Below are 11,776 nucleotides of genomic sequence, written 5' to 3'. Positions count from 1 at the left end.
TTTCAGGGCAAAACGTAGCGGCTGGAAGAGAATCTTCTGCAGCTGTAGAGAGATTTAAAACACCTCCTCTACTGTATTGGCTGCATTCCAGCTCTCACTCTCACACACATGAACTATATACACAAACACACACACAGAGGAAGAGAAATAGAGCCCCTCCATGCCTCTCTGTCTGCTACATTTTCCCTCCTCCTACCTCTTCTTGTTCACTGCAAAATGTGAGCCAAGAGCTTCTCCCTCTCTCATTGGTTCATGTTGTGTGATTAGCAACTTGCCGGCCCGCCCCCATCGGTCTCTGAACATGGATCGGTCTGCTATGAGAGCCCCAGCATCAGAGAGTGGAGTGGAACCAGGAAGAGGAGGAGAGGGGAAGAAAAGGAGACTGAGGAGAGGATCAGGTGAGAAAGGTGGCGAGGAGTGAAAAGGAGGAAAAGGGGAGCAGAGGAGTGTGTGGACCAAAGAGAAGGAAGACAAAAAGCAGGTAAAAGAGAACTACAGAAGAGCAGCTAGATGGTCTTTTTACTTATGGCTTAATGGAAATATACTGCATGGACTACACAGTGTGGAGGAAGTGTGAATATGTGTGTTTCTATTTATTTTCTCCTCTGTGTTTGTCCATCGACATTTGTTGATCTTTATTTTTGTGTGTGTCTGTGTGTGTATGTGTTTTCTGTGTGTTATTGTTCTGAGCGAGCTGTCTTGGCTGAACATACTGCAGTGTGTGTCTGCAGACAGTGCTGCACATTCATGCATGAAGCTCACACACATACACACACACACACACACACACACACACACACACACGTAGTGTTCATGTGCAGGCACAGGAGTGCAAGAGCACAAATGTGAAATGATGAACTTAGTGCAGGAGAACTTGCGGTTACATGTGTTGTGGTTACATTTGAGCTCTGTGGAATGTTTAACTGTTGAATATCAGTGTCCCTGTGCATTTGTGTTTGTGGGGGGTGTCCAGTAATAAGAAGCTACAGTGTAATCAAGTGGGATGATAAAATTTCATTTATAATCTCTAAACTACTTTACATACAAGTTCAGTTCAGTTTTGTTGAACACATCTTACACAAATACCTTTTGGTTTTGGTGTGTTTTTTGATAAAACAATTGACTAAAACTCACACTTGTGTTGAGTTGTTTGAAACCAAATAAAAGACATCTAGGGTTACTGCCAGTAACACGCAACACAAACTCAACGTATGCTTTCAGGTGATGTGAGTGCCGGCTTAAGTAGCCACCTGGACGTGCAGTTCTAGGTTAAGTTCCCACACAAACCAGCTGCTTTACACACACAGACACGTGCATTCAGCCCCTTCTTCAAACCTATTAACCTGCTTCACTGTCTTTGTTCACAAAAAGCTGTACATTCCTGCATTGTTTGCAGAATACTCCCCTCTCTGTTGTTCTTGACCTTGCCTTGGTACGTTCCAGTACCCCTCAGAGAGCTGTGCTTTATGGAGCATACACTGGGAGAAGCTGCTGTTATAGAAAGAGAGAAGGGGATAGAGCAGGAGGAAGCGGGGCTGCAGGGGTGTTATTTTTAGAAATGTGATTGATATTTGGCTTATACTGTACTTTCTTTCTCTGTGATTGTGACATTATTTCAGCCCTGGATTCAGTAAAATCATACTGTACGTGTGCGGGTGTTCACAGTGGGTTGTCAGTGCAGTCACTGTCTGTCAGTACATTGTCGCTTCTCGCTTCCCCTCCATCTGTTCTCCTCGTGTTAGCTAGCCTAGGAGCCACCAGAGATAGGCCTGGTCTGGTGCAGCCCATCCTTCCTTTTATGGTATAGCAGCAGTATCTTTAGTACTGTACACAGACACACACAGATATAAAGTCTCAGCAGGAGATGCACATCTGCAGTGGTCCCCTGCAGCTAGCAAAGGATTCCCAGTAGTGTGAAATATGCAAGAATGTGTTGATTTGTCCAGATGATATGATAAATTGGAGTGTGTTTGCAGAGCTGAGGACATTCTTCACTCCTGTTTTTCATTCGACTGACAGAGGTGCTGTTTCAATGACGCAGACATGTACGGAGAGTGGATAGAAAAAGGAAGGTAGAATGAGGAAGTAAACATTAAACCCCATCAAGTGTCTTCAGTCCACCCTTTCCCTCCCTGTCATCATCACAGACACATGTAAACTCTCCCCTCCTAGCTTGAGGCCTTGCTCCCAGCTCTGGACTAAATGATATCATCGGTTGCCAGGGATACAAGGACACAGCGTGCAGAGAAAAGGGAGGGTGAGGCATAGGCAGAGCCATATACACAGCCTGAAAGAGGAAGGAAAGAGGCTGGGATATTGGGTATCAAAAAAAAAAAAGGAGCCTTGTTGAAATGAGAAGTGAAGATAGTGAAGGCGATGGGGCAGAGCAATGAGGAGGAAAGGCACGAGAAAAGAAAACCTGCCAGCCTAACAAATGTTACTGGCTCATCCTTCCTCTCCCCTCTCTCCTACATCTCTATTTTATTCTCTTTTCTTTGTCTAGAGAAGGTCAGAATTGCAACAGATCAGATACTGTATGTATGAAAGCATGTGTTATAGTGAATGAGAGACAATAATGGAAAGGAAGAATTGCAGCAATACCTGAGGGATGGAGGAGAGATACTGCCCATGATTTAAAACAATAAAACCTTCCTGTCTGGTACATGTGTGCTACAACTGACTACGGTATTTCCTGTCACTCTGTGTGTCTGTACGTGTTTGCCAGCTTGCGGAGGATGTGCATGTTTATTTAAAGGTATCTGAGGCTGTACAGCATTGCTGGCTTACTGTTCCTGACTGACAGCTTCATCGAATTTGGACCAGAGGGTCTGCCTCCCCCTTTTCTCTTAGTACACATTGCAAGGTAAGATTGGTTACACAAATGCACCTGAACACACATATGTCATATGTTTATATATATATATACTGTATATATATATAGGTATGTGATTTACATTATCACACAAATAGAAGTTTCAGCTGCCACAGTTATCCTCTGTAGTGACAGAGGTGACCAGAGTTTCCTTCGTGACAAAAGGGAGGGAGGAAGCATACAGAGGGGTGCACACAACACTTTTGACCTACAGCACCAGTGGGTGTCAACCGATAACACACCAGCAAAATCATTTTAAGATTGTATTTGTAAGCATCATTTGTACACAAATATTTAGCAGTACACAGATTCTGTTGTTTACATTGCATGTTCTTTCTTTAAGGTTATCTTATTGTGAAGGAAAGAGTTTACCCTACGTTTGTGCATAACATCATCTGTACTCTGCGCTCAATTCCAGATGTTTTAAATTAACCCTGCGCAGATGGCTTTAATATTGCAAGCACAGAGCCATTCTTGTGTAGAGTCAAATTTGAGCTGCTGTTGACTGACAGCTTCCCCTACAACACAACACAAAAGTGTGTGCTTTAGTGTGCAACGGGGGGAGTCTACAACAGATGGTCTATCTGCTGTCTGTGTTATGTTGCTCAAATACAAACAAGCACAGGGTTCTGTTACAATAAGGCGTCTTTTTTTTTGGTCAAAGAAATAAAATAAAAAATGCAACACCTCACAAACAGTGAAAAACATTTCACATGTTTGAATGAAATAAGCACATGGTGAAACTCTTTATCACAATGCAACACTGACAGTTATAAGCTGCAATTCTGGGACACAAACTCAAACAAGCAAGTTTGAGAATAAAGTCCTATAATCAAGACCCCAAAGAAGGAAAAGTATTCTATGCTGCTGATTGGTTTAAAAGTATTTCACTGTAGCACTGTATGCTCATAAAGGCTGTTTGTGTATTTGTTCTATGAAAATTAAATCTACATGTAAAAGTGGTTGACTCTAAAGAGCCTGCAGCCACAGCAGTGTGAACTGTCTGGCTTCAGTCACTGTAGCAACTTGTCGGCAGCTTCCTTAGCTCATTAGTTATTAGAGGCTAGCAACCATCTTACCACATGTGTGGAGCAAATGTGCAGTACCAAAAAATGTACCACTGGGGAAGTGGTAAAATTTTGCACAGCAGTTCTTTATAGGGTTTATAAATAGCTCTGCGAAATGAATGCATACCAGGTGCAACTTAGCATCACTACACTTGTGCATGCAAAGCTGATCTTTACAAGGTCAGCACAGTGTACCCAGCTTGGAAGTGTTTGGCAGCAGCAGTAGAGACAGAGATCTTTCCTGTCTGTGATAGAAGCGGCAATTGTAGGAAGTAATTCTGGTTAAAACAAAGGCAGAATCAGAAGAGGAGGCTATGGATTAGAAACTGTGATCCAACAATAAGTGAACAACTTAAATTTGTGCAGCAACACAACCAGCCAGCCTTCTGACCTGGTATGGTGGGTCAATACGCTCTGTGCCTCTAGAAGTTTGTGTACTTGTAGCAAGCAAAAGGAAGAAGCATAGATCTAGAAGATGGGACATCTAAACCTATTCACCACCAGTTCTCTCAAAAAAATAAAGGAATCAGGGCTTTTACTGAAGAGTAAAACAGATTCTACAGCAGCACCGCCTGCCACATTTCTTTTTTCTTATTTGCTTTAAAGTGAGGTTGCCATAGTCTTTTGTCTTACTGCCATATGTTCTCATCATTGGATGGCCACAGGCGGTGGCTGCTGGGAAGCAGTGATTGGAGAGAGGTTGAATGTACAGTGCAGCTCTGGCTGACTGATGATTTGACTGCTGAACAGATACAGCACAGTCCAGCAGTAAATACAGCATGAGGAAATTAAATCTATGAGTGATACAATGACATGTTAGTCCTGATGCAGTTCACACACTCAAGGATACAAAGCTTATTTGCTATTAAGCCCAAACAAAAGACACTACTGTGTAGAAATGGAGTATATACAGAATATGTGTCTCAACCATGTGTCTTGTCCACAGGTTGTTTATTGCTCTCTGGTGTGGAGGGCCTCCCAAATACAGACCAAGACTGGTAACCACTATGTTTCTGTCTCTGTACTTTGTGGGTGTGGTGTTTATGTGTGGGGGTTTGGCGATTTACGTACAAAAACATGCAATGTGCACCACTGTAGTACTTCAGAGCATCACAGAAGTACTAACTGGATTAGAGATTTACAGTGCAGTACTTCCAATGTACTAATCAAGCTAAGGCATTGTATAAGACATAGACTATTGTCTGCTGCCATAAGTTGTGGGTGCAAACAAAGCTCATCAATTACTGCAGATGTCACAGATTAGAGAAATATGACAATGCAGAAATGTACACCATTAACTGTTTTGCACAGCCAAAATGTCATCAAACCCAAATCTTATCTGGGCATGAGTTACTCTATTAGTGTTCAGCTGTTACTATAATTGGATTTTACTTTACTTGACTTTACTAGGGTCCTTCCCGTAGGGCAGGGATTCTCACCCTTTTGTAGCTTAAAGCCCACTTTTGATTGTTAAAAAAATGTCTGACGACCACTTTGTCAAATAAATGAAAAACAAAAAACAATGTACTGAGTGTATGTATTTAATGTCACTGCACACTTTGGAGCTTTTACTGGTGCAGGGTTTTCTCCCACATCACTTTTTGTTTCAAAAACCAATCCATTCTGCGTCACTTAAAAGGAGGTGTTGGCTGGCTAGCTAGCTAACAGCAATAAAACAGTTTTGACTTCCTGATGAGTGTCATGAGTGGCGTTGTGATATTCAAACATATGTCACTGAAATTATAGATTTTAATTTTATTTTATTTTATTTATGTGAACTGAGCACATTTAGTAAATACTAATTTAACCCTTTGCAGTGTTTCTCCACGGCCCAGCAGTGGGCCACAGCCACAGGTTGAGAATGACTGCTGTAGGGCTTTTCATGTAATTAGTCAGTAAGTAGAACAGGTTTATGACTCAGCATTAAGGAACTAAAGCCCCCCCTTATAGTTGCCATACATTGTGCATGTGTAAGAATTATTCACAAATTAAAATGACATCTACGGTTAAGAGTGGTGTTCACTGGCATTGCATATGCAAAGATCTGAGTGGTTGAAAGTAGCAGTATTTTTAAATTGCATTTTATTCAGTCAGACTCATACTTATTATTATTATTCAAACTCTTAACATTATACACTTTTAACACCATCTGTGTTTCAGGCTGCATGTATCACCCACCCGAGCTGTACTCTGGCCGTAATACATGGGACTCCTACCCAGCTGGAGGACCTAACAGAGGACAATGGGCTCCTGTAAACAGTCGCCCGTGGAGCCACCCGCAAAGGTCAGCAGCACCATCACAACACATACTGTATACGAAAATAATGTTACTGCAGTGTTGCCTTCATTTCTGAAAGGACAGCATTCCATTCAGAGGGTCACATACATCCTTTCAAATGCAGTGTATAGCCTCTTATGTATTTACTGTACCATAGTGTAGTTAAGTCTTTTACTGACCATGCATTTGCTAAAACATCATTAAGACTACAGTATTCTTCAGTGCAGTTAGCATTGTTGGTTGTAACATTCACACTATGACAAAAATGATTTTGACACAAAGAAAATTTGAGAAAATGGCCAAAGCCTAAGATGAATTGAGAGAGAAGTCTCAGTCTGATTATTCAGCTGCAGCAGCTGAGAGTGGCTTTAATGAATGTGATTCTAACTGCAACTTCTGTATATGTGTGACTTTGATTGTGGCTTTTAACAGCAGAAATCACTGTGCCTGTAACAAAGAGGTATGACTACAAACACTAAACTAGAGAAATGCATTTCCTGTTGAAAATGTGTGTGGATGCTAATATGCTGAAGGATCGCGCTGAAAATACTGAACATTTTGACACCTGAATGGTTTGATAGCTGAAAGTATGCTGAAGTTGAATTTTCCCATTCATTTGAATGTAGCAAAATTTTCAGAATAAAACTAAAAATTTTAAAAAGTGTGAAGTTAACAAATATTCTGAATAGAAGCATGAATGTCCATGAAGAGCTGAACATTTTGATAGCTGAAAGTATGCTGAAGTTGAATTTTCCCATTCATTTGAATGTAGCAAAATTTTCAGAATAAAACTAAAAATTTTAAAAAGTGTGAAGTTAACAAATATTCTGAATAGAAGCATGAATGTCCATGAAGAGCTGAACATTTTGATAGCTGAATGTATGCTGAAGTAGAATTTCCCCATTCATTTAAATGGGCAAAACTTTGCTAAGGAACACTAAATAGTTTAAAAAGTATGAAGTTTAGGAAAATTCTGAACAGATCCGCACATCCAGAAAAAGCTGAACATTTTGATACCTTAATGGTTTTTCTAGCTCAAAATATGCTGAAGTAGTTCAGGGCCAAAAAACATACGGAAGAATAATAATAAAGACCAGGAAAGCATATTGTGGATGTTGAATCAGCATCCACACAATAATAAATTGATGGGAAAAATGCTCATAGCGTAGACTTGACTGGTTTTGCACAGCAACATACAGCACTATAGGCTGGTAGGTTCTGTGAAAATGTGATCCAATCCATCTGAGAAATAGCACCACAGTTTTCTTTTAAAAGTCCAATTAAACACTTGAATGTTTATGGCTTTATTTATAACAGAGGAAGAAGAACCGATATCAATTACTGAGTTGTCAAGTTTAAAAAGTTCAACAGGGTCACAGCGCTCTACACAGGGTTAATGGGTCCTTCAGAGGCACTTAGTGAACTAGCTATGCCAATGCAGTGAGATCAGAGTTTATTGCTAAAACAGATTTTTTAAAATGACTTGTTATTGTTCATTAGAGTTAAAGAGATGTTCCTGAAGTAACAAATTGTTTTTGAGTGTTGCCAAAGTCATTATCACCAGCGAGGTACCCTTGATCAAGACATAAAAAGAATGACCATAGTCACAAGACAAAGTAATAGCACTATTTGCAATTTTCTAGTTTTCAGCATAAATTGGTCATGAAATGTAATCTGATCTTCACCAAAGCCACAAAATATGAACAAACACAATATTTTTAAGCTAGTAAAACACAAAGTCATGATCTTTCATGTCTTTATTGAACACACCCATTACAAACATACAAATGTGTGTACAAACTTGTTATTAAACAGTGTTTTAATAACAGGTTCAACCACCTTTGGTAGCAATAACCTCAAGCAAGCACTTCCTGTAGCTGATTAGACCTGAACAACATTCAGAAAGAATTTTGGACTATTGTTCCTAAAGAACTGCTTCAGCTCAGCCATATTCTTAGGACGTCTGGTGTGAATGGCTCTTGAGGTCATTCCACAGCATCTCTATTGGGTTGAGGTCTGGGCTCTGACCGAGCCACTCCAAAAGGTGGATTTTGTGTCTTCAAAGCCATTTTGTAGTAGATTTACTTTGATGTTTAGGGTCATTGTCCTGCTGCATAACCCAGCTTGTTCTGAGCTTCAGCTTTCAGACACCCTGACATCATCCTGTAAGATACCTTGATAAATTTGGGAATTAATTTTCCTCTACACAAGGGTAAGCGGTCCAGGTCCAGAGGCAGCAAAGCAGCCCCAAACCATGAGGCTCCCTCCACTGTATTCCACTATTGGAATGATGTTTTCATGTTGGTAAACAGTTCTCTTTTTATGCCATACGTAGTGCTGTGTGTTCCTCCCAAACAATTCTACGTTTGTTTCATTTCTCCACAGGACATTTTCCCAGTAGTGCTGTGGAGTGTCAAGGTGGTCTCTGGCAAACTTTGAGCCCACTACAATGTTGTTGGTAGACAGCAGTGGCTTCCTCCATAGTGTCCCTGCCATGGATATCATGCCTGTTCAACAATATTTTTCCTGTGGTTGAGTCATGAACAAAGATGTTAACCAAATGCAGTGAATCTTTCAAATCTTTACCTGTTAGTCTAGGGTTTTTTTTTTTTTTTTTTTTTTTTTAACCTCATTCTGCCTTGTGCCTTTGGAATGATCTTGGCTGGGCACCAACTTCTATGGAGCGTAGCCACAGTAGCAAATCATCTCCATTTATAGACAGTATGTAACTGTGGACTGATGGATATCTAAAGTCTTTAAGATGACTTTGTGACCTTTTCCTGCTACATGCAAATTGACAACGCTTGATCGTAGGTATTCTGAGATCACTTTTTTATGATACAGTGCCTTGCGAAAGTATTCGGCCCCCTTGAACTTTGCGACCTTTTGCCACATTTCAGGCTTCAAACATAAAGATATAAAACTGTAATTTTTTGTGAAGAATCAACAACAAGTGGGACACAATCATGAAGTGGAACGAAATTTATTGGATATTTCAAACTTTTTTAACAAATAAAAAACTGAATAATTGGGCGTGCAAAATTATTCAGCCCCTTTACTTTCAGTGCAGCAAACTCTCTCCAGAAGTTCAGTGAGGATCTCTGAATGATCCAATGTTGACCTAAATGACTAATGATGATAAATAGAATCCACCTGTGTGTAATCAAGTCTCCGTATAAATGCACCTGCACTGTGATAGTCTCAGAGGTCCGTTTAAAGCGCAGAGAGCATCATGAAGAACAAGGAACACACCAGGCAGGTCCGAGATACTGTTGTGGAGAAGTTTAAAGCCGGATTTGGATACAAAAAGATTTCCCAAGCTTTAAACATCCCAAGGAGCACTGTGCAAGTGATAATATTGAAATGGAAGGAGTATCAGACCACTGCAAATCTACCAAGACCTGGCCGTCCCTCTAAACTTTCAGCTCATACAAGGAGAAGACTGATCAGAGATGCAGCCAAGAGGCCCATGATCACTCTGGATGAACTGCAGAGATCTACAGCTGAGGTGGGAGACTCTGTCCATAGGACAACAATCAGTCGTATACTGCACAAATCTGGCCTTTATGGAAGAGTGGCAAGAAGAAAGCCATTTCTTAAAGATATCCATAAAAAGTGTCGTTTAAAGTTTGCCACAAGCCACCTGGGAGACACACCAAACATGTGGAAGAAGGTGCTCTGGTCAGATGAAACCAAAATCGAACTTTTTGGCAACAATGCAAAACGTTATGTTTGGCGTAAAAGCAACACAGCTCATCACCCTGAACACACCATCCCCACTGTCAAACATGGTGGTGGCATCATCATGGTTTGGGCCTGCTTTTCTTCAGCAGGGACAGGGAAGATGGTTAAAATTGATGGGGAGATGGATGGAGCCCAATACAGGACCATTCTGGAAGGAAACCTGATGGTGTCTGCAAAAGACCTGAGACTGGGACGGAGATTTGTCTTCCAGCAAGACAATGATCCAAAACATAAAGCAAAATCTACATTGGAATGGTTCACAAATAAACATATCCAGGTGTTAGAATGGCCAAGTCAAAGTCCAGACCTGAATCCAATCGAGAATCTGTGGGAAGAACTGAAAACTGCTGTTCACAAACGCTCTCTATCCAACCTCACTGAGCTCGAGCTGTTTTGCAAGGCGGAATGGGCAAAAATTTCAGTCTCTTGATGTGCAAAACTGATAGAGACATACCCCAAGTGACTTACAGCTGTAATCGCAGCAAAAGGTGGCGCTACAAAGTATTAACTTAAGGGGGCTGAATAATTTTGCACGGCCAATTTTTCAGTTTTTTATTTGTTAAAAACGTTTGAAATATCCAATAAATTTCGTTCTACTTCATGATTGTGTCCCACTTGTTGTTGATTCTTCACAAAAAATTACAGTTTTATATCTTTATGTTTGAAGCCTGAAATGTGGCAAAAGGTCGCAAAGTTCAAGGGGGCCGAATACTTTCGCAAGGCACTGTACATGGCTCACATCAGCCAATGCTGGTCGTCAATAGCACACTGACAATGAGTGTTTTTATACATCAAGGTAGTTCTAAACCACATCTCCATTCTTGTTTCATTGATTGAATTCCAGGTTTGCTAACTCCAGTTGACATTTAGTGACACCAGAAGACTGGAGTTGCAATTGCTTTTTCCACCATCAGTTTGTATGTTTAATGGGTGTGTTCAATAAAGACATGGCTGTTTGTGTTTTATCAGCTTAAAAATATTGTTTGTTGATATTTGTGATTTTGATGAAGATCAGATCACATTTTATGACCAATTTATGCAGAAAACCGAGAAACTGCAAACAATGCCAATACTTGTTAGGAACGCTCTGGTAGGGAGGTGAGCGAGTAAAAAATGACGGACCCAGGTAGCTGACTTCGGTGCAAGAAGTGCTCTATTTATTTACAGTGACAATAAATATGTGTACAACCAGGTGAAGGAATACGGAGCAGAACCGGGTGTCGAGCGGCAGTCTACAGTCAGTAATGAGATGATAAGGAGGAGGCTGGGCTGCGGACGCTAGGATTCACTCCTGGACTGGTCGTGGTGGTTGGTTGCTGAGGGACAAAGTCAGAGAAACAGTTAATGGGAGACTGTGCATCGACCTGCGTGGTGGAGTGATGTGGAGTTGAGGAGGTCCATGGTCCGGAGAAGTGATAGTGGCTGGGAGGATAAGACGAATGAAGCTAAAGACTGGAACAGAGCTAGGGTGACAAAACGTGAAGATACTATACAGTAAAAGAGAACGGGAAACAAACGGGCCTGATAACGCTAGAAAGAACTGGCAGGGGAGTGAACGTAGAGCAGGGAATAAATAGGGAGAACTAATCAGGTGCAGCTGGTGGTAATCAGGGGATATGAAGCAGGTGTGTCGGATAACGTCATCAAGGTAAGGGAGCAAAAACAGAGTGAGGGGAGTGAGAAGGCAGGTGCAGCCGGGCAAACCTGACAATACAAAATATATTTAAAATATCTTAGAACAAGTCTAATAGATCAACAATTTATATGTTTACACATACTTTATCAAAATATGTTAGCATCATAAAGCATTTCATT

General features: G+C 40.8%; 1 protein-coding gene across 1 annotated transcript in view; it reads left to right on the top strand.

Annotated features, from left to right (window-relative positions):
• Positions 1-335: 335 nt before the first annotated feature.
• kdm6bb (lysine (K)-specific demethylase 6B, b) overlaps positions 336-11,776 on the top strand; it is a 29,069-nt gene continuing 17,628 nt past the window's right edge. The window contains 4 exon segments of the mRNA XM_020600487.1: positions 336-481; positions 2,726-2,863; positions 4,886-4,937; positions 6,100-6,223. Coding sequence (XP_020456143.1) covers positions 6,105-6,223 — 119 coding nt within the window. The 5' untranslated portion in view covers positions 336-481; positions 2,726-2,863; positions 4,886-4,937; positions 6,100-6,104.

The sequence above is a fragment of the Monopterus albus genome, unplaced genomic scaffold (genome assembly GCF_001952655.1).
Source record: "Monopterus albus unplaced genomic scaffold, M_albus_1.0 scaffold47.1, whole genome shotgun sequence".
Classification (NCBI taxonomy): domain Eukaryota; kingdom Metazoa; phylum Chordata; class Actinopteri; order Synbranchiformes; family Synbranchidae; genus Monopterus; species Monopterus albus.
The sequence above is the reverse complement of the archived record's forward strand: the minus strand, read 5'-3'. Positions and strand labels throughout refer to the sequence as shown.